Raw genomic sequence first — 26,728 nt, forward strand, 5'->3', positions numbered from 1 at the left:
TCTCAGGCCAGATATTGAGACACTCATTTTTCCTAACCTGAGGACTGGGGGGGGGGGTCCTTCACATAGACTTGTTTGCTACTTGGCACAACAGTAATCACCATATATTCTGTTCAAGGGCAGGTCAGTCAGGGGTCTCCGATGGACACAGTCTGTCCAAAACAGCAGGAGAATCTGATGTGTGCCTATCCTCCCACTTCCATGGTGTTGACCAAGCTCACATAGGAGGAGGCTCACACAATCCATAGAGCACCAGCTTGGCCTTGCACTATTGGTTCTCTCCTCTGCAGAGCATCTTCATCAGGCCTCCTTTGATACTACCTCCAGAACCTGAGCTTATCTCCCTTGACTACCTCCTGCATCCCAACCCATTTGCTCTCTATCTTACCACGTGGGTGCTCCAGAGTTAACACCCCAGGAGGCAGAGTGTTCAGGGAATGTACAAAACATCCTTCTAAATAGAAGAAAGCCTTTTACTAGACCCACTTACCTTTCTGCTTTGACCATAAGGAGAATTATTTCCACTTCAACAAATATTCTCAAATCCAATGTCAATTATGTTCTTAAAGGGTCTGGACAAGTTATATCCCCAGGCAGCAGATCCTATCCTCCCAGGGATTTGAATCTGGCATTAACAATGTTGACAGATCCACCTTTTGAACCGATGGCTATCTACTCCTCACTTCACTGATCCAATATTTTGGATATTATCCAAAGTAATATTTTTGGTATCTATTACGTCTGCAAGAAATGTGGTGTAATTATGAACATTGGTAGCTGACCCGCCTTACACAGGCTGTTATAAGGACAAAGTTTACTTATAACCACATCCAAAATCTGTGACTAAGTAATACTTCAATTCCACCTTAATCAAGAGATTGACTTAGCAACTTTCTTTCCTAAGCTTCATTCATGTCAGAAGAGCGTTAGCTTTTTATGAAGCCAGAACCAGATTGTTTAGGTCTTCCCAACTGTTCATAACAGTTGCAGACAAGATGAAGGGCCTCCAGTTTTCCCAGGATTTCCCCCTGCATATATATGTGCTACGTGACATTGCCAGAGTCACCCCATCAAGCAAGGTAGCATGCTTGGCAAGAACTCAAGCAACTGCTGTAGCTTTTTTAGCTCAAGTGCATATGACAGACATTTGAAGGGCTGCAACTTGATCATTGGTACACACATTTCATTCACAACTCATTATGCCATATTTCAGCATTCCAGAGACAATGCCAAGTTTGGTCGAGTAGTCCTTTCAGTTGTTATTCAGAGAGACTATGAACCTCACCTCTGGATTGAGCTGCTTGTGAGTCATCTGAAATGGAAAGGACATATGCAATCACTCAGAAGAAAAAAAAAGTTACTAACCTGTTCCGTAACTGTTGTTCTTCTAGAGGTGTTGCATGTGTCCATTCCATGACCTACCCTCTTTCCCCTACTGAGGTCAGCTCTGCTTGAAATACGATTGTGCAGCAGCACAAGGCAGTGGAGGGCACATGCAACTCCGAGGGGTATTGATAAAGGAAAAGTTTCCAACATTGGTGCACTGGGCAAGCACAAACCTGAAGTAGGATGGACATGTGCAACCCTGGACTTCAGAAAAGCAGACTGACTCCCTCAGGGAACTGATGGGCAGGATCCCGTGGGAGAATAACATGAGGGGGAAAGGAGTCCAGGAGAGCTGGTTGTATTTTATTGAGATTGCAGGAACAAACCATCCCGATGTGTAGAAAGAATAGTAAATATGGCAGGCGACCAGCTTGGCTTAACAGTGAAATCCGTGCTAGTCTCAAACACAAAAAAGCATCTTACAAGAACCAGAATCTTGGACAAATGACCAGAGAGGAGTATAAAAATATTGCTCAGGTATGCAGGAGTGAAATCAGGAAGGCCAAATCATACCTGCAGTTGCAACTAGCAAGGGATGTTAAGAGTAACAAGAAGGGTATCTAGAGGTATGTTAGCAACAAGGTGGTGGTCAGGGAAAGTGTGGGCCCCTTATTGAATGGGGGAGGCTACCTAGTGACAGAGGATGTGGAAAAAGCTAATGTACTCAATGCTTTTTTTGCCTCCGTCTTCATGAACAAGGTCAGCTCCCACTGCACTGGGCAGCACAGTATGGGGAGGAGGTGGTGACCAGCCCTCTGTGGAGAAAGAAGTGGTTCAGGACTACTTAGAAAAGCTGGATGAGCACAAGTCCACGGGGCCGGATGCACTGTATCCAAGGGTGTTAAAGGAGTTGGCAGATGTGATTGCAGAGCCACTATCTTTGAAAACTCATGGCAATCGGGGGGAGGTCCCAGATGACTGGAAAAAGACTAATGTAGTGTCCATCTTTAAAAAAGGGAAGGAGGGGGATCCAGAGAACTACATGCCAGTCAGCCTCACCTCAGTCCCTGGAAAAAGTCATGGAGCAGGTCCTCAAGGAATCAATTTTGAAGCACTTTGAGGAGAGGAAAGTGATGAGGAACAGTCAGCGTGGATTCACCAAAGGCAAGTCATGCCTGACTAATCTAATTGCCTTCTATGATGAGATAACTGGTTCTGTGGATGAGGGGAAAGCAGTGGATGTGTTATTCCTTGACTTTAGCAAAGCTTTGACACAGTCTCCCAGTATTCTTGCCAGCAAGTTAAAGAAGTATGGGCTGGATGAATGGACTATAAGGTGGATAGAAAGCTGGCTAGATCATCGGGATCAATGGGTAGTGATCAATGGCTCCATGTCTAGTTGGCAGCCGGCATCAAGTGGAGTGCCCCAAGGGTTGGTCCTGGGGCCGGTTTTGTTCAGTATCTTCACAAATGATCTGGAGGATGGTGTGGATTGCACCCTCAGCAAGTTTGCAGATGACACTAAACTGGGAGGAGAGGTAGATACGCTGGAGGGTAGGGATAGGATACAGAGAGACCTAGACAAATTGGAGGATTGGGCCAAAAGAAATCTGATGAGGTTCAACAAGGACAAGTGCAGAGTCCTGCACTTAGGACAGAAGAATCCAATGCACTGATACAGACTAGACCGAGTGGCTAGGCAGCAGTTCTGCAGAAAAGGACCTTGGGGTTACAGTGGATGAGAATCAACAGTGTGCCCTTGTTGCCAAGAAGGCTGACGGCATTTTGGGCTGTATAAGTAGGAGCATTGCCAGCAGATCGGGGAATGTGATCATTCCTCTCTATTTGACATTGGTGAGGCCTCATCTGGAATAGTGTGTCCAGTTTTGGGCCTCACACTACAAGAAGGATGTGGAAAAATTGGAAAGAGTCCAGCAGAGGGCAACAAAAATGATTAGGGGGCTGGAGCCATGATTTATGAGGAAAGGCTGAGGGAACTGGGATTATTTAGTCTACAGAAGAGAAGAATGAGGGGGGATTTGATAGCTGCTTTCAACTACCTGAAAGGGGGCTCCAAAGAGGATGGATCTAGCCTGTTCTCAGTGGTACCAGATGACAGAACAAGGAGTAATGGTCTCAAGTTGCAGTGGGGGTGGGGGGGGGGGATTAGGTTGGATATTAGGAAAAACTTTTTCACTGGGGGGAAGGGGGGGGGTTTATACTCCACCAGTATTTTCACTGGGGGAGGGGGGAACTTTTTCACTGGGGGGGAGGGGGTTTATAATTTATACTCCACCAGTATTCCATCCACAAGAGTTCAATCATCATGTCAAACCCTGCAAGAGGGTCACCATCTCTCAGAGGACAGCCTTGGGGCCAGGGGTGGCAATGCAGCAGCCCTACCTCAGTTTCCTAGAAATAATCCACAAAGGCTTTCTTATGACTAACACCCCTGTCTGGGGGCTGATTTAATAATATCAACAGTTCAAAACAATCCTCAAAGCCCCCAAAATAAAGCCCATTATCACACAAACATTCATACTCAGCTTTGGCATTTTCTGTCAGTCCTGGGGAAGTTTTTCAGTCTCAGTTTGCTCTTCAGCTAAAAATGACTGGGAAGGGCTGCTGGATGGAATATATCCCTACTCTTCAAGCAGCTACTCTCAGGCCATCATACCTAGAGTCCTTCCCTTCAAGAGAGGTTCCAAAACTCTGAGTTGTCTTTTCTGTGTCTCAGAAACACTAGCAAGCAACAGCCCACTCTGTTGTTCTCCTAGCTTTTCTGGATCTCTTACAGGAGCCTCCGAATCCAGGTCTTTGCTACAGTTTCTCTTTGCTTACCCAGGCCTCTCCCTTATTTACCCTAGACTGATTGAATCACATGACCCATCTTCATTTTCCCAACCTGGAGAGACAAGTTAACAATGTCACAGGTGGGCTAGGTCTCATTTCCCCTTAAAGGGCCAGCTACCCTGTGACAACAAAAAACAAACAAACAAAAACTCAAGAGATTCTCTTAATAATAACCAGACTTTTTTACTTGGGGGGGGGGGGGGAGGGGATTATTTACCCTCCAGTTTTTGAGCCTTCTGGGGAAAGCTGCTAGCCACAAGTGTATGTCATCATTTCAGGTTCAAAATTCAACCTTAAATTTATATGTGAAAATGCAAGCCTCCCCACTGACTACTCAAAGTGAGAATCCACTTACCCTCACCTACTGCAATTCTACCAATCTCCCTCCAACACCTTGACACTATCCTGTCTCTTCCTTTCCCATCTCCATCCTTGTCTTGCCCATTCTTCTATTCACATTCTCTCTCCATGCGCTCCCATAGTCTTCTGTCTCCCAACTGCCCCATATTTCTCTCTCTTTTCCAATATCATACCCCTCACATTTTCCCACTCAGCCACCCCTCAGTGTCCCCTTGCATCTCTGCAGTCTTCCTCCTGCTCTACACATTCCTCTGTTCCTTTCACTCTCACTCCCTGTGCCTCCCATTATCTTGCACCGACTTTTACCTGCCCTTCTGTCATAGAATATCAGGGTTGGAAGGGACCTCAGGAGGTCATCTAGTCCAATCACCGTCTGTCTCTTGTAATCCCATTCTCCTGGACCTCCTCGGTTACCCTCCCTGTACTCTGATTTCCCTGCATACAGATTCCCTTGGAGCCCCCTCAGTCTTTTCCTGCTTCCAGCATTCCTTGCACCCTCTCAATCTCTCTCTCCGAACCTTGAGTCATCTCTCCCCAGCATACCACCTACTTCTGCACCCTCTCAGTCTCCTACTGCCATATTTTCCTACATTGTTATGTCTCCTCCTGCACCTTTTCAACCTCCTTCCTTTTTTTATTGTCTCATCATGGTTTCCTGACCAGCGTCATAATATTAAAGCAGCAGCCATCTTTCCTGAAGGCAGCCTGACTTCAGCCTCATTGAAATAAATGAATGTTGGTGGCCATCTGTACTACAGACAGCCTCACTTCCATGTGCAAAGACTGTAAGGAAACTGTGACTATCTGGAGCGAGGGCAGTGCATAAGCAATAGTTTATATGGGAATTCAGACTGTGTATAAACTTCAAAATTTTATGTTTTGAGTGGGTTTAATTTTGATAGATTTAAACCAACTTTTCTCAGTTGAGATGATGATTCCAGACGATGGGCTGTAAATCAAACAGCTTATTTCCAAAATAAAGAGAATATTGTCAATGCTTAGTTTCAGAGAAAAAACTGAAGATGATAAAACTGATCATAACTTTGAACATATTTTTAATTTTGCTGATGGATGAATGTTGAGTAACTAGTTGTTCCTAGGGTTCTTTTTCAGCCAGCTTCTTTTATAGGATTTTTTATATTCAATTTTCCTTAAACTGGTGACACGTCAGCTCAAGACCTTTTCACCCCAGATAAGACCATGCCCTCTTCCTCAAAAGTTACCCCATGTATCTGATATTTTTGGAGAGTCACAGATGTCAGTGATATGTATGGTGGTATGTAAACATTAAATATTTTTACATTGCTGATTTCAGCAAGACTTTTCCAAGTTCAAATTCACACAGGATGACCTAATTAGAACCTGGCTGGATTAAATTCCAAGATGAGCCTCGCACCTGATTTGGCTGAAGAATAAGGTGCTGCAAGGCAGAATGAGCAAAGTTTGCAAATCATATGAATCAAGAGTAAGACTGAAAAGCCTCGCCTTCCAGATCAGCAAGCCACCCAAAGGAAGACTGAATTTCCAGAATCTCCAGTACTGCTACCTCAAGGAGAGGAAGTCGCAACATCAACAAAGAGGCCACTACAGCCTTTGCACAGTCTCCCTGCATCCAGAGGAGGCCCACTAGCAAGAAGCACTGTGCTAGCAGAATATCACTGTCTGGCTCCTTGACTGAAGTTTCAGTTCCTACTCTAGGACAGTTCCGAAAACTATGGAAGCTGAAAAGTTTGCAAATACCTCCCTCTTTTATCTTATTTTTCCTTTTTCTATTTGAGTCTTCTGTTTTTCTTAACTGGGAGATGTCCCAGCCTATTTAACTGTAGGGTGTGAAAGTACAAGTTTGTCTGAGTGCACGTGTCTGTGAATACCAATAAAACTCTCACAGGGAAGGTGCTGGAAAGAAAAGTTCCTCTAATTTAAACAGCCCTAAATATTGTCTCATGTAGATGGTCACTAAAATGAGTACTGTATTTAAAAGTTCTTGGAGACTTGAGATTGTCATCCATAATTTCTGGTAAATAAAAGAGTTGCCAAACTTCTGCTTATCAAGTGTGCTCTATTAAACTCTGTATCACATGTCTGTTGAGGGGAGAGGAAAGAGTTAGTCATCACATAAGAACTATAGTCTAACAAGGAAGCTTTATAATTGGCTCTGAGGTTGTGGTTTAGATATTAGACAATAATTTGGCTTCAGTATTAAAATACTTAACCATTCAAGCCCTAAATTGGATAGACTTTGGCAACATTTTCAGTTGGGATATATAGTTGAACTTTTTAGACTTATTCTTATAATTGAAAAGTCTTGATTATTTTTGGTATTCATTTGATTATTTAAATCCAATCCAATTTTGAGACTAATTTGTTTGATTTTATCTTGATGTGATAGTAGTATTGTTTCCTTTTTAGTTTAGTTTATTATTAATAGCTTTGCTTTGGTGATATCTATATTTTATTTCAGTTTAAGAGTGATATGTATATTTTTTCAGTTTAAGAATTTTAATAAAATGTATAAAAAGATAAACAGTCACATTTCTTTCAATAAACAATGTGTGTCCAGAACCTTTGAAGACCTAGGCAGCTAGTCAGCATAGAAGACTGAGCAGCTCCACCTAATCAGTCTTTGGCTGTCTCTGGCTTCAATCCCATTTAAAGCAATGTGAGATGGAGGCCATTTTTAATACAGGAAAATTTGTGAATTTGATGCCAGCAATTGTGATATCCTGGGAAAATTAAAAAAGAAACAATCCTCCAAAAATCATGAGTCATGAGATGAAATTATGAGTGTTGGTAATACTGCTCCAGAAATAGATGTAAAGCTAAGAAGAATATATATAATTAGTATGTCTTGCTAAGCATGGTTTGTTTTTTTTTTTACTAAACATCCATCCATTTCCCCTTTTGGAGCTTAAGTATGAGTTCCATGTGAATCTGGAATGAAGCATATTTGGGGAGGATAATCAAATCTCACAGATCCTCAATTTGGTTCACCTCAAAATGCATGTCTAGATCTGAAGGCAGAATGACCCAAATGTGGATGGATATTTCAGATAGTAGCATACTGTAGAAGGAACTTCTGTATTTTAACCAAGACAATGCCACTTTTTTTAGATCTGCCTTCACCAACGGAGAGGACATGCAGATCTGCAATTCTGTATTTTTTGAAGGATTGTGTAAAATTAGCAGTTCAAAAGTTAAACATGGAAACTGCCACAGATACATGCTGTGAACCACTTAACTATACACGTGTTTGGCAATATACTATTTCCAGTCTACATGCACAACCAAAACTGATGTCAATGAGAATTTCATGCACAGATGGCATAAAGGCAGTATATCATCCTTTGTTTCAAGTCCTTATGCTATATCTGGTTAATAAGAACATTGCAGTTGAACATGATCAGTGACAACATATTGTGAATTCACAATGGCCCATTTTTATCAACTGTAATAATTAGCCTAAATTTTGTTTCTATAATAGAAAATGCTATTTGTAAAATCCAAATTTGATTCCTGAGTTATTCCAACACAGAAATGCAACTTACACTTTCCTCTTTTTTAGAACTTAAAAGTGTTTGAAAAGTGACCAAACAATGGATGTACATGTAATGAGGGGCAAAGGTGCAGCACTCCTGAATTCCATACCCTCCTGGGTGGCGATGCATGGGATTTTCATCCCCTCCATCCACAAATGCAGAGGATATGTTCTGGCCCAATGAGAGGTAATAGTTTAATATACTCTAAAAAAATTATTTAGTGGCTTAATGTAACTATTATTTTCCTCCTGCTCAGATAATGGGAGTGCTCCTGTTCCCATTTTTCCAACCATGTGGAATACATACCCTTTCGGCCACATGTTAAAGTTAAACTTCATATTTTATATTATGTAAATGATATGGCACTGTATGTTATTAATCAAACTTTAAATATTTTTCAGATTGTTTATTAAACAGTTTTCCATCATCAAAAACTTATAAAACCACAACCTGAGACACTCAAATGCCCTAAAGCTCTAGAGAACATTTCAAAGAGCAACCCTTTTGTAGAGAGTTGACAGATGAACATTCAACTCTATTAACACAATGCAGCAGTTTTTATTTAAAAAGTTAGCAAGAAGCATTTTGTGTAATTATTTTAAATCACAAGGCTAATAAAAAGTCATGTTAAAGTAATTAAGATCAACACTGAGAGTTTTCATAACTTCTGAGATGAGTAAGCTATAAGGAGCGTGTGTATTGATTTCAGAAATAATTTTGGATACCTACAGTAAATTTGATGTATGCAGTGTTGTTGTAGCCATGTTGGTCCGAGGATATTAGAGAGACAAAGAGGGTGAGGTAATATCTTTCATTGGACCAGCTTCTGTTGGAGAGAGAGACAAGCTTTTGAGCTGAAGAAGAGTTGTGTATAAGCTCAAAAGCTTGTCTCTTGCACCAACAGAAGTTGGTCCAATAAAATATATTACCTCACCCACATTTGATATAATCATTATCAAAGACCACAGTAAATGTACAGAAATTCAAATAGTGCCATTAGTTCTACATTTGAAAGGTTTCTTATGGATTTTTACACATCCTAGAGCAACTTCTGATGACACAATGAAATAGGACTATATTATTAAAGCATATGAACAAAAGATTTTAAATTGTTAGCTAAATATAATACATCTCACCCGTATGCTCATTCAAAAAATATGCAGTATTACAAAGGAACATGTATTACTTGTCACTTTCTTTCAATACAGCAAACTCATTGCTGGTATTACAGGATCTTGACCTGGGTAACAAAGATGCAGCAAATAAAAACTAGTGGGCCAGGTGTGAAGATAAAGATTCTTAATATTATCAGTCATTCTAAATTGCAGTAGTCTGAGGTGTCACTTCCACTTTTTATTTTAAAGTGACCTGAGTGATCAGAGAGTATTAGATCAGACTCCTCACAGCAGTGTTTCTAAACCAAAAAGAGAAACTACAATTCTGGACCGGCTGTTACTCCTCTAAAGTTCAGCATTCTGAAAAGCTGCAATATATTAATATGTGTGTATATTTTTGTAACACTTTGAAAGGATGGGGTGGGGGGGGAAATAATTATAGAAAGTTTTATCCCTTCAGTTACACAATAATAAAAACCAACATGCAAAGGAAGAGATTGCTATCCCTCATGAAATTTTAACCTAAATATATCAGTTGTGATTCTTTCTGCCAGACAACAGAAACTAAAATATAAAATGCTGCTTTAAACACAGACCTTTCACTAAAGTCATTAATGACCACACCAACAAAACATTGGGCTTGATCCTTTGACCTTTACTTATGGGAGTAGTCTAACTGAAATCAATGGGTAGGTCTTTATCTCTATTATAATAGTGTAAATCTGTAGTATCACCACTGGAGTTAATAAGCATTACTTACATGAGTACGGATTGCATGCTCAGCTGCTAAAACTGATGGATAGAAAGTGTTCCATATGTATGTAGCGATATATTCTTAAGTCAATAAGTGTAGAAGACCTAAAAAATTACCATTTCGCTAAAAAGACACACACACACACCAAGAAAAATAATCTTTTATTAGTTTTCCATTCACTAAACCTTAAGACTACCACACACAGCTTACACACCCTTATTTTGGAATTTAAGGCAGGGGTTCTTAAACTTGAAGTTATAACCTTAAAAGTCATGCAGCTGTTTTTTTGGATACCATGCCATTTGCAACAAAATTACATTTAAAAAACTTTCTAGTTCAAAGAGGACTGTCTGAATGTAAATAGCTACAATAAGTAGGTTTATTGAATGTATACCTTTAAGAAAAGTGCAGCTTCTGAAATGTGCAATATGAATGAATAAATTGTGTTTGCTACTTTAAAAAGGTGAAATGGTCAAGTTTGTACACATAGAATGTAAATGCGAAATCTAATGTGATATTGATCCTGTTTGTAATCTGGAGTAAGTAATTTACACAGTGCCTCAGTTTCCCCATCTATAAAATGGAGATAACATGACAGGGAGCTGTTGTGTGACTTTATTAACTGATGTGTATATAATGTGCTTTGAGATTTTTCAGAAGGGAACTGCTCTGGAAGGGCAAGTTAATTATTACAATAAAATTAATTATTAGGAATTTAAACAAAAACTGACGATATTGTCACTCTAGAGTTTGTGTGGCCTGTAACAATGCAGTTATTCGCAAAAAGAAAAGGAGTACTTGTGGCACCTTAGAGACTAACCAATTTAAATTAGTCTCTAAGGTGCCACAAGTACTCCTTTTCTTTTTGCGAATACAGACTAACACGGCTGTTACTCTGAAATGCAGTTATTGTGGTGATTATTCCTTATTCAAGTCAATAACTGAACCCTAAAACCCTGTGAAAATTTTCCAGATGTTATCAGGCAGCCTCACTGCACATTATTCTTTATTTATTTATTTGGGGTTTTTTTGCTGTGACTAAATATACTAGGTGTATTCCATTTAACAGTCCTTGGTGTTCAGTTGTACCAAATTGCTCTCTTTTACAGCTACATTTATTTCAAGAGTTTAACAGAAATATATTAAATGGTAAAACCTGAGATCACTAACTGCTCCTCTCCGTAAATGGCTCTCTCTCTCTCTCTCTCTTTTTTTTTTTTTTGGCACTCCAGTATATAAGACTCTTATGGGAAAGCATGGGTCTGACTGTTGGACCTTTGTTTTGGGATTATTTTATTTTGTTGAAATGACTGGGACCATTAGATTTTTTTAGCTTCCGCCTGCTATCATGGCAGGTATCAAGTGCTTTATCTGCTATCAAATTAGCAGTGTTGAATCCCATCCTTATTGGTATTTGCTCTTTGGAGGTGGAAAAAATACATGTTTTATAAAGCTTAAATTGGCTTTAGCAAACAAAACATCTGCTAGATTTGTGAATGGCTTGTGATAGCAGGAGACATCAGTGCTGGCCTCACTAATAAAAGTCACTGTAGTTAATGGAAGCTATTATGGAAGAATTCTGGCAAGAATTTTTTTTCAAACAGCTAAAAAATTTTTAAAGAAACATATATTCGGTAGCTATGGCAACTGTGGTTTGAAAAATATTGTAAAAAAAGGGGAGTCACATATCTAACTACCAAACTATTAATCTGACTGGATTTTCTTAAAAAGTAACTAAAGGGATTTCCCCCATCCTGATCTAATCATAGTTTTGTTTTTGTGTGTGTGTGTGTGTGTGTGTGTGTGTGTGTGTGAGAGAGAGAGTGTGAGAGAGAGAGAGAGATCAGTTGCAAATAGTTTTCATTTGGAGAGGTTCACTTAGATATCCTTCTCCTACCCCTCACAAGTTCCTATACATATTAGCTTGGAATAATATCTAGGTTTATACGATTACTCTCACACCTACGAATAAACATTGGCCCATGGATTCCACTGGACAACGTAAGCACATGTTAAAGTAAATAGGGTGTGTCGTATTCCCACTCTGCACTTTTGGCACACTTAAAACTGAGTATTTTGAAGGTTTTATTACTTCCCACAAGATCCTAGTTTATTTGCAAACGTTTCATCTAGTTAATGAAATGGTTTTACTTTTGTGTAAACTGAAGAACAAACTGTTGTGTGATAAATATGGTTCCCAAACTATCACAATCGAGCATTAGTACTAAACAATATGTTAGTGTATACTTTTCCATACCCTATCACGGGATTTAGTAACTGACAACTATTTAAAATCCTCTCGCTTTTTCAAGCATTGCTCATGTTTACTCTTGATACTCCCCCCATTTTCAAAAGTGTGTTAATCAGCGGATTGTAAATTTTAGTGTAGGCACTAAACAGATATTTGGGCCGAGACACTTAAAAAGGTGTGTTGCCACCTAGGGATAGCAGCAAACATTTGTTTCCTCTCTCCACTAGAATTTATAATCGTGTTAGTTAAAACGTTTTAGTCAATCCCATTAAAACAGGACTAAAATTCAAGTATATATTGTGTTGAGCACCCTAAATAGGAATACGCTCTAGGGGGACTGAAAGCAGTGGAAACTAAAGTGTCATTTAAAGACCTAAAGTCATACCATTCTGCAGAAGGAAACATCAGATGTTTACAGCATCTGTAATGTGATTCTCAACCCCAATTATGTAGCTCGGAGTAAAATTTGGCAATGCTTCTTAGGCTAATTCAGGTGGAGACAGCAAGTTATACATAACCACAAAAAAGGACATTTTGACATGACGTTTCACAAAAATAGTTTCATACAGGAGGAGTACCTGTTTCGTGTTATCCTCTCTGTGAATGTGATCCACCAGCTAACAACAACAAATGGCCAGATCTTGCCATCCTTATCCAAGTAAAACACCCATTGTCTTCAATGGGAATTTTACATGGTAAGGACGACAGGATCTGACTCACAGTAATAAAGTAGGAGCACGACAGACATGACATCCCCTCCTGTCCATTCCACAAGTCTCGTCTGAAAAACCTATTTTACTTCATTTTGCAAAAAGTGAAAACAAGCTAGTTTCCATCTGACTTCCTGACTCATCTCATCTCGCAGTTAGGATCTGCTGACACACTCCAGTTTATCGTGCTTCTGAATTTGGAAACTGAGTGCAAAGGGTTGGGTTTCTCAAAAGCACCTAAGAACACATCTCACTAAAAGTCCTTAGGACTCGTGCTCCTAAATCACTTAGAAGTTTGAGAAATCCCACTCAAAGTGATCCTTTAAGGTGGAACTCACTGACCCCATTTGTCTTAAGTTACAGAATGCTCTGTTGATTGTTTAAGTCTGAAATAGCCAGTGGGGAGACATTTATGTAAATGACTGAAAGAAGAATTGCACTGATTGTGAACAGAGAGAAGTTAACTATATTTGCTTTGAAAATATTATAAAGAGTTGACAATCAGCATTCGTGCCTCAGTTCTGTCCTAAAAAGGACCAGTTCTCCCTCAAAACTGTTTCAGCTAGTTTTGCAGCTGTAGTGGGAAATTCTTCAGTTCACCGCTTTCTTAAGCATATCAAACAAAAAAGATGATTTCCTGGATGGTCCCAGACCGAGTTCAGCTGTGTAGAGAACTAAAACTGTTAGCGAATGCCTAAAAGCCCAGACATGTTCAATATCTGGTGTAGCTGTAAATTATCACCTTTTCCAGGTCAGAAAGGCCAAAATAATTTCCAGCTCTATTTTTCTAAAAGCCATTTTCATTTAATCTGTCCTTTACAAATGGTAAATTTAATGTGAATTTCAGGCATAACTCAGACTAAAATGTTTTTTAAAAATCTCAGTGTATATTCAAATGTATTTCTGTAAGCAACAACCTGCCCTATTGAAACAGTTCTTGAGTACTGTTGAAATAATAGGTGTATTGGCAAAGGAAACCTGCTTTCTTTTAAAATGACTGTATGCATTATTTCAGCTTCTTCTGATAATAGCACATTTAATGCCAGGGCAAGATGCAATCAATCTTTTGTGTAGGAAGAAAGTGTTGTATAGCACTTGTACGCTTGCACTCACCTAGCTGTTTCGATCTGTTAAGCAACCTGAAAGTTCAGCTGGGCTGCTGCATGGCCTCTGTGGCTTTTTCTCTTTTCCTTTCCTCCCTCCCTACCCCTCCCCTACCCGCCCTTCCCCGTACAGAGACATTGAATTAGATTGAAGTGAATAGTTGACGTCCTCTGTAATTATACACACATTGAACTCTTTACAGTTGACTTAAGTTACTTTGAGTTGCATTGGTGTGGCCCTCCATATTGATTAAAAGCAGCATCTATTTACCTAAACAATAAATGTGGAGATTAGTAAAAGTTCACTTGATCACAATAAGAAGACTGAGCATTACAGGGCAATGCAACCCAGATGTAACATAAGTGCCTCAAGCAGCACTTTATGAAGGCATAGGCTGTTTTTTCGTAAGCAAGCATTCAAGTCTGGGTTTAGGCTTGAGGAAGGCAGTTTAAGTAGCTGTACTTTCTGCGCAGAGACAAAGTAAGGGAACGCCAGGACCTATCCTGAGAAGTTGGCACAGTAACTCTCCCGGGAGAGGTGTCCAGTACAAAGCTTTGGAGGAAAAAGGAGAGAGAGAGAAAGAAAAAAAACATTAAAGCCAAATGACTAAATGGACGGTGCGTGGAAAGCCTTTGAACGGGGCCTCCGTGTCCTTTATTCTTCTTTCACGTCTTCTCTAGAAGAAAGGACAACTTTAAGGTAAGCAGGACACGTTGCGGCTTCTGTGTGTTAAGCTCTTGATGGCGTAGGCTCTGTAAGAAAGGGAAGAACCGAGTTTGGTAATGCCAGACTCAGTAGAAACACTCCCTCTCTCATTATAGGCTCTCCTATAGAGAAAGACAGTTCGTGTCGTCCTATTGCCTCTACTGCTCGGTTTACATGATAGATGATGCATTTTACTAAGTCTTTCTTTAATCAAGAAGAGAAACCAGTTGATAACTAGATTAGTAAATAAATAGGCTTGAATCTCATAGGAACAAATTGGAAAAACAGATTCTAAACTAATAGTATCCAGTCCCTGTTTTGTTTTGTTTTTTTAAAAAAGGCAGCTCATATCTCTTGATGGGATTTGACACCCTGTCTCTTTGTACCGATGCTGTTGCACTGTGCTTACCTCCTGCTCCTTCTCATCAAATGATGTGATAAAGGGTTATTTTTGACAAGCTCTGAAGGGATTGCTAGCGATTAGAATGTAGAAAACAACAGACCAGACGGTAACTGGCATATGACAAATTAATGCTTAGAATCTCGTGCTAGTTAACATCGTCACTACTGTGACATGTCGGATTAAATGTCCAGCCGAAGGGCACATACATTGCAATTGCAATTCTTGTGCACACTTTAATTAACAAATATTTCCACTAGTTACGTTGTCCCCAGCGGGGATCACTTGGGATATTTTAAAGAAAGGCTTAGTTAGTTTGGAGTTTGGGGGGGTTTCTCTTTCCCAGTGTTTTAAATTCAGAGCATTTCATTCAGAGAACTGTAAAAACAACTCATCCAATCACGGTGTGATTAAGATAGAAACATGCACCCTCGCACTGAGTTCAGAAACTAGTTCGGTTTAGTACCAAAGCAAGGAACGAATAGTGGTGGCCATCCATTACAGTCAAGACTAAACCAGCTTCTGGTCGTTTCGACCTGAATGTAGGCAAAGCCTAACCAGAAGTGTGTTGGCAAGTGTGAAGTGGGTCAGTCCTTTCCCTCAGCCCTATGGTTTGTGGGCTGTCAGAAACTGGAATGAATTTCCTTCTCGTGAGAAGTTCAATGTGTCTTGAAAGGAAAACTGCAAACAGACCCAGGCCTATAGGGGTGGCTGGGCTGGCTTTGATCGCCGCACATATTTAGCCATGTCTAGGTTACTTGGAATATTTAGCCATTGTAAGGAACGCTGTGGTATAGCCCTTCCTTCATGAGATTGGGTTTCAGCTTCTTTGCCGTTTTATAACTTCAGTGGCTAATGGGTCTGTGTCCCCGATGTAATTAAAAGGCTACAAAGCTACCCAAACACTTCGTTAAACAAACATGTAACCCAGTGCTTTTCTCGTTGCATTGCCTCTACGCAGCAGATTAGGGGATTGTTTAGGAAACAGTCTCTTTGTTTCCTTCTTTCAGGTACAAGGTGAATTAATCCGTTTGGAACCCAGCAAATCTCTTCCGCCCCCTTTCCTCCCCCCGAATTCTTCGAGCCTACGTCTCTTTAACAATAAAGAGAAAAACAGACAATGCTCGAATACCTCTCAAGACGAACGAATCGAGCCTGTTTCTTTGCATGTAAGTTTTCTAAATAAATAGCTTTTCTTGTTTAAAGCTGTGATGGATGGACTCACAGGGCCAGGTTGGTCTCTGGAACAGTACAATGGATGCAAGAAGGTTTTTTCTTCGCCATATAAATCATTCACATTGTTTAAGGTACATTGATCAATCTAATGGCTTGTAATAGGCTCCTAATTGCCACTACGAAAGTACTGCAAGCTTGCATTTGAACGTGAAATGGTTCATGATCTGAGCTGAAATTCACCTTAAGCTTGAGATCCAATAATTATAGCACAATGAACGGCTCTCCGTCTTTCCTAGTCCTAATACCAGGACAAGGGGAAAGGAGAAGAGGGGAACATAGAGATGGGAGAGAATCAGTGTATTTTTCCTGATTGAAATCAGCAATTCATTAATGGGCAAAACCTACAGTAGGATTTATTGGTTACAGCTAGTTTTCTTAGTCACAAACCAACATACTGAGTCATACCTTGCAATAGATGTTAATAAAAAACTAGGCCAATATCAGAAGTACTGTACAGGAAAAGAGAGATTTAAAAAAAATAATCTTCCCTTTTCAGGTGCACCGTTTGAGCAAACGTGTCTAATGTCGCGTTTATCTTATACAATGCAAATGAGTACCCTCACATCTAATAAGCCCTACTAAAGGAAGGAGCGGAAGTTAGGCAATCTGAAAGTAATGATACCGCTGGTATTTTGGCTTGTATGTCTAGAAAGCAAAACTAATAAACATGGCCAATGTTTCTCTACTTAAAACGCTACCAAATTTCCGAAGAGATCAGAGCTTCTTCTTTAACCGACGTATATGCAAAAGGTAGCTTTAGGCTCTGTAAATATGGATCCAATCGTTTGCTAATTCAATTCCCTTTACTTAGAAACCCATTAATTTTAATACAGATAGCTCTAAAAACGCTAGCATTGGCTGAGCTTCAAACCTGCTGCGGTTTGATCTTGTCATGTCTAATCTATATACCATAACAGTGTTGTAAGGAATGTGAACCAAGATGATAAAATCCTCATAAAATGTTCCTGAGGCTTTTCCTATCGATGCAGTAAACAAATCTATGAAGCTTGTTGAATAATCTTCCAATAATTGTAGTAATTAAAATCATCATACAGTCTACAGTCACCTTCCTTCCTTTGACACTGCAGTCTTCCCTTTAATTGTTAACGTGTCTTCGTTTGAGATAAATAGAACAAGGGGGGGTTAAAATATATGGGTCAAATAAATTTAGCGGAAGAAAATTAGTTTTATAGGCAAATATTTGGAGAGCACTTAAGAGACAAGGATTTTTTCAATATATCCTGCAGATTTCACAACTGCGAGGAAATGTATCTCCCTGGTACCTCTAAATAGTGGCACCTTAGAGCTAGAGGAAAGATTAAAGCCTCGTTCATCAACTGCTCCATCTTTGGGTCTTTATTTATATGGGTAAGGGCGGGAGTGGGAGGGAGTGAGTTATGTAACAAATATAAAATGAAAGCTCAAGTACAAACTGTTGGAGAGTTCCATAATTTTCACTTAATTTCCATGATCTATTTGATCCCTGTGCTCATTCCCTTTTTATGAACTACAAAAGATTTTCTTCTAATCAAAAGCTGCACTTCATCTTTGCCCACAAATGAAAAACTCTACAGAGGAAATAATTCAGGGACTCAACAGGCACCATGGGCTGTATTTTAACACTCTCTCTATATAGCCTCCCCCTTTTTAATATAATGCAAAGAATGCATAGAATAGTGGGGAAGCCTTTTCTTAACTAAAGTTATTAATTTATCACCTGGTCCCCCTCGGCGCTGTTCTCATAATCCATAGTGGAGTCTGTATCATGTAAATGAAAAGCATAATTGAGAGAGAGAGAGAGAGAGAGAGAGAGAGAGATGTTCATATGGAAACCCTGATGCTAAAAGAATGGCAGGATGCAATTATTTGTATAAGCGATGGGCATTTTTGCGGGTTTCCCCCACACGTTTCTTGTTTGGCAGAGAATCTGATTGCTTCTCCTGAACTTGGAAAGGTTTACACCTCCCTCCCTCCCCCCGTGTAGCATCCGTGTGTAAATTCTGTGTCCGTCCTAGGATTCCCGGGAAATAGTACAGCAACCTCACATTTAACTGCTGTTAAATCGATGTATTTGGAAAATATTTGGCAATTCTTTTCCAGAGCCCCGTTTGAACAGAAGAACCATTTCGTCTGACGCTCCTGAATGTGAACCCATGAGCCTTCCAATCAGCTTTAATGAACGAATTGTTTCCCAGCTTTACCTCCTGAAGACAGCAACTTTAGTAGTTGCACGGATCAAAAGATCCATGTTAAAGGGAAGGTGGGAAACAATATTTGTTCAAAGGAAGTGAACCTGTTTCATGTAATTAGACCATTCTTCTTTATTAGTACTCACACTGAGACTTAAAAAAGATTTATGTTGATTTAGCCATAGTGTATTTATGATGTAAATATATTCCGAGATGAAAACGTCACGGATCAATTGTAAAGGACCCGGATACATAATTTAAAAAAATCAGTTTCAGTTTATATGAGGTTCTCACCCCACTTTCGCTTCCTAGTCAGATTTGTTTATGCAGAATCGACATTTAATAGTGCTAATTGCACTCCAGTTAAATTGCCCTGATTGCAGAAAGGGAAGCAATTTTCGTGCTCTCTGTCTGGGTTTGGAAGAAATTGTTTTATATTCACCTCTTTATAAAGAAGTGGAGATAAGGCACCGAGCCTTTGCACAAATTGCACTTATGGGCTGACTGGCAGCATTCAGGCGCTATAATAGAGCATTATTTGGCCGTTTTGAATAATGTAAAGCGTTTGCTGAAAGCTATTCTCTTGAAAATTGCTCTAACTTTTAAAAGGGTGGTGATTCACTCCAAACCAGGCCTTTGTTACATTGTCATTATCCCCCCAAATGTTTTAACAGTCAGCTCAACACTTTAGCATAACACATTGATCTTTGTTTAAAAACTAGATTTTTGGTGTTTGAAAAAAATCTGTCAGAAAATTCTTGACCCCCTAAAGATTTTTAGGAGCGTTTTCTATTTCGCTGCATATTCGTTTATTTCTTTAAATGTGTGCCTTCTTTTAGTAGATTTCAGTTACTTTTGTTATTATCAAATTAATTAATACTATATGTAACACCCCTACCCATGTGTGTTTAAAAACAGAAAAAAATGTGATTGGATTTGGAAACAGACAATGTGAAAAGGCCAGTAGTAAGTAGGTGCCTTTACCCTCTGGGTTAAATGGCTGGGTTTTGAACATCACAATTTTTAACTCCCTTTGCAGATTATTTTATTCATTACTTTGTCAGCTTTCCGGGGGGGGGGGGGGAGCCTCACCAGTTCTCCTCCCTGTGCTGCCTCGGGGTTGGTCAGAAACGCCTCGCTGCCACTGAACAATCACCCCTATTAGTAAATCAACGGCAGATCCTCTAAACAAACAGGAGCCCTGGCTCCCCCCTGTAGGAAAGAGTCACCTGTTGGGCGATTGCTCCCGGGTGCCCCTGTCGGACTCCTAGTCTTTCCTGTGCTCTAGGCTCCCCCAATCCCTTTTCAATCGCCTCCATCCGGAGGAGCACTTCAGCCCTCCTGGGTAAAACTGCCGTTTATGATCTGCTCCAGGCAGACCTCTTGGAGAAAGGGATTGCAATTCACTCGCTGGCCCCCTGTGTTCAGCGTAAGTCAATGTGCAAAGTATTAGGGGCAGAACAGTATTTCCCCTGACTTTCACCATTTTAAATATTCACAGCGTCAAAAAGGCAAAAACCCTTTGAAAATAGCCTTAAATGTTTAAATGAAAGAAAATCTCCACTGACACCCCTGCCCGTTGTGGTATAGTTATTGCAGACTGGGTCTTACTTACAATGTACAACAACGTGCTATCCTGTCTCGTTGGAACATTTAGAAATGAAATAAAGACAAGAGAAAAAGAACCTTAATCCATGGTTTTCTCCACCTCGTCCTTTAACAATGTGTATTTTTGCATCTAGTGCTGGGGTTTATGCTGGATTCCTGAAGCGGATTTGAGGAAAAGGAGAATATTTACTGCAATCCAGAACAAGTAGCTAGGGTTGCCTGAATGCACTCAGATTTCTGGTTCAGAACTGTAACTAGCTGCACCCGGGAAGAGAGAGAAAGAGGACACCGACATAATCTCAGCTCTACAGATACAATCGCAATATTTAAAAAGTTGTCCATCTACTGACTTTCGCGACACCGTGCGGGTGAGTTCAATGCAATTACTTAAGAAGCTTCTAATAATTACAATCAAAGGGACTACTAGCCTGCAATACATTTAGGAGCCAAGGTTTGGACTTACATTTCGCACATGCAGAGAGCAGGTAAAGTCTCTGTCGCTCACTGGGCGTGTGGAGTGTGTAGAGTGCAGAGGCCACAGGCGAGTGCTGGGGAGGCTTATTCCAGCGGCGCCCTAGCGCAGCTAGGAGGAAGCACGCTCGCTGCCATTAGCAAGCACAGTGGGTTTTCATGGCTTTCTGTAAGGCTTGAAAAACGTGCTCCAGGTTGCAGACTTGACATTCAAAGTCTTTAACCAGGGATTGTTATTTAAGATAAAACCCTTCCTCTTCAGCAAAAAATATCGCTCCTCGGGCTCCTTTGGGCAGTTATGAGAATATAAAAAGAAAGATACAGTACGTGTCGGTTTAATATCCTGTTTTGGGGGGATATGTAACTAAAAAGCCTCTTCATATTTTTCCCCAAAGAAACTAGCAAATATATTATGCATCAACATGGCGAATCACTTAGTACTTTGACAAAAATATAGAGGAGTAAAATACACTTTGGAATGTGGTTACTGTTCTAGCACAGAAATGTTTATAATCACTTTGGGGCACGTATGATGTGCATTGACTGTGCCCCACCTGCCCAATTTGTCTGATGGACCAGATTCTAGAATGGCAATGAAAGGAAGGGCCTGTTGAGCAAATAAACCTTCTTTTTACAAGAAACAGAAATACATATTTCCTGGATCCAGCTAGTATGTTGGATTGGGTAAGTAATTATGGAGAATATATAATACAGTCGAATAATTTTAATCTATGGTTAAACTGACAAAATTCAAAGTGAATGTTGACATTCAGCTCCTGCCCTTTGTGGCTTCCCCCCCTTTTCCCACAGACCGTTAGTTACGGAGGAAGTGTCAGCCCTAACTTTGAATTTCCTAGCTTTTGTTGGTTTATGTCACAACCTTAAGGATATTTAAATCCAGGGTTGTTTTTTTTTTAAAGTTAATTACAGTATAATTTCTTTAGTCCAAAGCACTGAGTTTTATCCCTGTGCCTTTGACTGGCACGCGCCCTGAGCCCTGGTTCTTGCACTTCCAAGTGTCTGATTGGCTGCAGGGCAGCTCCTGCCTGCTCTTTCTGCGCCCTCATTGGGTGAGAGACCCAGCCAGCGGTACTTCAAAGCAGGCGCTCCCCACACTTAGGCTGAGTTTAGCCCTCCAGAGCCAGGAGTGTACTTAGTGCAACTGGAATAAAGCGGGGAGCTAGGAGGAAATTGAGCAACCTCTCCGGGCTGAGCGCAAAGCAGAGCCCCCCATTCGATCCCATCACCCAGCCAAGGGACGTGCTATGGCTACGTCTATACTTGGGGTAAGTCAGAGAAACATCTTTATTCCAACGGCACGTTTTTCGTTGTGGTTTCTCGGGGGCAGGTTTGTTACCCTGAAAAAAAAAACTGTTGCTGTTGTATCGCAGTTTCTCGTTATATAAATGACGATGTGCTGCAATTGAAGGGCAAACTCGATTAATGTTTCGGGAGCGTTCGGGACTGATTTCCAGTCGTACCATTCACGTGCAAGACGACTTTAGTATCAAGTTTATTTTATTTTGAAAGAAATGAAGCTTTTTAAAAAAAAAACTCGAGGCGGGTTATGCCAAATTGGAATGGATTTTCTCGAACCAGCCTGGTGCGTGATGCTTGCACCAAAGCCATGTAGCAATGTAATTATGTTTATGTTTCTGCTGGCTCTAAAGCCATAACCCTTGTGGCTTTAGAGCACGTCGTTTTTTCGTTTCCCTGGGGATTTTTGCCTTTACAATCGCACGTTGAAAGAGGAAAGCATTGCCATAAAGAGTCTCAAACCGCCACAAAACTCTTTTAAGAAATTACGTCTGTGCCATTTTAGAACATCACTGTCGGTCGTCCCCATTATGACTATGGAAAAGTGTATCATTAAATGAATTTGGTTTGTAGCGTTTATTCAAGCACTGTAGGTCCCTGAAAACAAGATAGACATTGCATCAAGTTGGGCAGGGTGGCGTTTTCATCCAAAACGAAAGGCTACTTTTGCAGTGTTACTTTTCGGGCAGAGAGTATTTAGCCACGTTGCTGTGTTTGCGTGTGCGCCTCTCCTGGGCTCTCCAAGGCTCACGGGCTTGCTTTGTGTCTCCCTTAGGAAGAGCCAAGATTTGGAACAACTCCCCTGGCCATGCTGGCTGCGACCTGCAATAAGATCGGGAACACCAGCCCTCTGACCACTTTACCCGAGTCCAGCGCCTTCGCCAAGGGAGGCTTTCACCCCTGGAAACGCTCCACCTCCAGCTGTAACCTGGGCTCCAGTCTCTCGGGCTTCACGGTGGCCACTAGCCGGGGCTCCAGCGGGCTGGCCAGCGGCACGGGCACCGCCAACAGTGCCTTCTGCCTGGCCTCCACCTCTCCTACTTCCTCGGCCTTCAGCAGCGACTACAGCGGCCTCTTCTCCAACTCGGCAGCTGCGGGCGTGTCCCCGCAGGAGCCCGGCGGCCAGTCGGCCTTCATCTCCAAAGTGCACAGCTCAGCGGCCGAGAGCCTGTACCCGCGGGTGGGCATGGCGCACCCCTACGAATCGTGGTACAAGTCAGGCTTCCACTCCACCCTGGCAGCGGGAGAGGTGGCCAACGGGGCGGCCTCTTCGTGGTGGGACGTGCACACCAACCCGGGCTCCTGGCTGGAGGTGCAGAACCCCGCCGGGGGGCTCCAGAGCTCGCTGCACTCGGGCGCCCCCCAGGCCTCGCTGCACTCCCAGCTGGGCACCTACAACCCCGACTTCAGCTCGCTCACCCACTCCGCCTTCAGCTCCACGGGCCTGGGCTCCACGGCCGCCTCGCATCTGCTCTCCACCAGCCAGCACCTGCTGACCCAGGAGGGCTTCAAGCCCGTGCTGCCCTCCTACACAGACTCCAGCGCGGCGGTGGCCGCAGCCAGCGCCATGATCACAGGCGCCGCGGCCGCCGCGGCCGGCGGAGGCTCAGCCCGCTCCGCCCGCAGGTACTCGGGCCGGGCCACCTGCGACTGCCCCAACTGCCAGGAGGCGGAGAGGCTGGGGCCGGCCGGGGCGAGCCTGCGGCGCAAGGGGCTGCACAGCTGCCACATCCCGGGCTGCGGCAAGGTCTACGGCAAGACCTCGCACCTGAAGGCGCATCTGCGCTGGCACACGGGCGAGCGGCCCTTCGTCTGCAACTGGCTCTTCTGCGGCAAGCGCTTCACGCGCTCGGACGAGCTGCAGCGGCACCTGCGGACTCACACGGGCGAGAAGCGCTTCGCCTGCCCCGTGTGCAACAAGCGCTTCATGCGCAGCGACCACCTGAGCAAACACATTAAAACGCACAACGGGGGCGGCGGGGGCAAAAAGGGCAGCGACAGCGACACGGACGCCAGCAACCTGGAGACCCCCCGCTCTGAGTCCCCCGACCTCATCCTGCACGAGGGGGTGACCGCTGCCCGGGGAGGCGGTGGCAAGGAATCCACCGCGGGGCCAAACGACTCGTAGGGGGCCCGGACGGAACAGCCGCCCTCGTCCCCTGCAAAGCCCAGGCCGGGGAGAGGCGAAGGAGCCGCCCCCCAAACTGCGCTCAGACTGCAGGAGCGACTGGACTAAAGCGCAGGGTCCAGGGCCAAGCCCCAGAGACACAGCCCAACCCTCAGCCCCGCAGGACACTGACACAGCTTCCTGATGCAGAGCAATAGCGAGACCCAAGCCCGCACAGACTGAGCAGTGCGAAACCAACGGGACCGAAAACCGCCCTTGGTGTGGATTACTAGTCTCTAGCTATAGCAGGTCCTGCCTGACGAAATCTAGTTACAATGACACTTTTTTTGTTTGTTTTTTTAAAAAGGAAAGCATCCTAAAAGAGGCTTAAGGTGAGAAATTAAAGTGGAAGTCTGAGACAGTTCCTCTGTATTCCATAAACATCTGTATAAATAGAGTTCAAAAAAGATTGTGTTATCTTATTTTTCTTGTAAGCGTTGATCCTGATAGGGGGTTTATTTTTGTCTCTCTTTTTTGTCTTTTTTGGTGAATTCCTGAAATTCAGGAAGTTTTTTTAAAAAAAATTTCTGATGCACTTTGTGGAAGTCGGTATATATGTAAAAGCTATTTAAAATGTTGAGTTAACATTTCACTCAAACACACGTAAGTTAAGGTCATTTAAAGAAATTAAATGCGTTTATCTGTATGAAAAAAAATCTTGACTTAATATTTTCATTTTGGTATTATTAAAGGATTCTGAACAATATACTTACGTTTTTTGTTCTTTTTTCCCCAGCCCTTATACAGAGCAGCTTTTAGCTTAAATCCTCTTTTTTCCTCTCCCAATGCTAGTACAGTAATACAAGCGAATGGGATTTAAAAACAAGAAATGCATTTGACGCCAAGGGTCCAAATTAATCAAATATCTTAAGGCAAATTTCAATCGGGTTATGTCCTATAACTGTGTTTCCTCATTCAAACGCTCATTCCCCCGCCCCTCAAGATCTGACCCCAAATAAAAAATGTTTAGAACCTATCCAAATTTGGAAACGCATTTTATGAAAATGCCCCCAAATAGATTTAACGTAAACTGTTCAAAGAAACTGTTTTTAAAAAAGTCTTTAGCCTCACAAGGCTTCCTAGGTTGGGAGATGATCTCAGGGGAATAAACCGCTAGAGTCACTACTCCGGAAAAGACATTTCATGCCTAAATGAAAATCTTGTTAAATGTTATTAATTTTGACTTAGAGCACATAGCAGCCCCCTGTGCCTTGTATTCCCTTATTAGGGATTCATGTCTTATCAAATATCTAATTAATCTCCTAGACATCATTTGTTCTGGCCAACTTTATCTCAGCTGGTCCACGGGGACAACTCCGAATATTCTCGGTGACAAAGCTCCCTTGAAGATCCTTTTAATTGTCTAAATTAACTGCACCAAATTTGCATGTCAAACGGTAAAGGGCAACCTGAGATAAAATGTAAACGTTTTAAAAGCCCCAAACTAAGCACTTGATTTGATAACTAGGCTTTTTAATGTTATGGAAGACAACTGCTCCTTTCCTTTTCAAAGACAGTTGATCTATGCAAATAGTGAATTGGAAATGCTTATGTCCCCATGCAGTCAAATGGTCCTTGCATGTTATTTGAATATCAGTGGCTCTGCTATTGAAAAGGTTCAAGGATGCTCTCTGACTTCTTTGTGATTACTCAGTGCAGCGTCTTATTCTGAAGAAAAAAAACCTCAGGAATAATTAAAGGCTGGGCTAAGGCCTGGGAACACATTTGGGACAGGAATCTCATTTAGACAGGCTCTTTCAAAATAAGGCACAGTTAAATTGACCAGAAGGCAATTATTGAAATGAAAATTATTTTCACTCCCTTTGTCTCCTGACCACCAACTTAACAGCCACAGTATTTTTTTTTAAAAAAAAAAAGGTTAAATGAGATAATTGCGCTATTTAAAAAGAAAAAAAGTTAATTTTGTGCAGAGTGGAGGAATAACATTTTAAGCCAGTACAAGCTAGAGAATGCAAATAAAATCAGAAAAAGGATTGTGCTGTCAGTCACAAATCAAAGATTTTGAAATAAAAAATTCAGCTGTGACTATTAATAGAAGGTATTTCACTTTCCCCAACCCTGTCACAAGACACTAACAGAGCGTGTGCCTAAATCGTTTGTTTTAAATGCACACAAGTGTGGCTCCGCGGCGATGCTGAGGGACTGCCGGAAGGAATCTTAGCAAGAGTGCAGTTTCAAAACCATCTTCTGAGTTCATTTTTTCCTCGGCCTAAATTATTCAAAAGCATCGATTATCTCCACTCTCTTTTCTCCTTTCCTGACCTATTTTTGTCTTTCTGATCCCCCTTTTTAAACTTAGACCGCTCTGTAAGATGAAGGGAAATCCTCTTGCTTTTCCACACCACTCTTTCCCCGGAGTGCCTAGAGGATCTGTATTAGATGTATTTTATTCTAGGGCAGGCGGGGAGAGAGACAATGGGAGTTGGCGAGGATGACACTGGCGGGCAGATGTAAAATAAACAGTGCGCTTGCTGAGCTGCAGGACATGACTCCCCTCCTTGTCAGTTGTTGGGGTTTCCGAGGAATGCATTCTCACTGGGTGTTGGGCAGAAGTCAGCTTTGTTTTCAATCCATAATAAAACAGATCAAAGGAAGCCATCCAGGT

The 26,728-nt window shown here is 41.7% G+C and overlaps 1 protein-coding gene across 1 annotated transcript; it reads left to right on the top strand.

The window, feature by feature from the left end:
• Positions 1 to 21,691: 21,691 nt before the first annotated feature.
• Positions 21,692 to 24,773, top strand: SP9 (Sp9 transcription factor). The gene is made up of 2 exons (XM_074966850.1): positions 21,692 to 21,904; positions 22,711 to 24,773. Exons 1-2 carry the CDS (start codon positions 21,884 to 21,886, stop codon positions 24,061 to 24,063), a joined length of 1,374 nt encoding a protein of 457 aa, XP_074822951.1. The 5' UTR covers positions 21,692 to 21,883; the 3' UTR covers positions 24,064 to 24,773.
• The last annotated feature ends 1,955 nt before the right edge of the window (positions 24,774 to 26,728 follow it).

Source organism: Natator depressus, chromosome 11, assembly GCF_965152275.1.
Source record: "Natator depressus isolate rNatDep1 chromosome 11, rNatDep2.hap1, whole genome shotgun sequence".
Lineage (NCBI taxonomy): Eukaryota > Metazoa > Chordata > Testudines > Cheloniidae > Natator > Natator depressus.

Coding starts and splice junctions, on each gene's coding strand:
- SP9 (XM_074966850.1), top strand. CDS start 21,884: ATGGCTACGTCTATACTTGGG. Junction 21,905..22,710: donor TGGCTACGTCTATACTTGGG/GTAAGTCAGAGA, acceptor TGTCTCCCTTAG/GAAGAGCCAAGATTTGGAAC.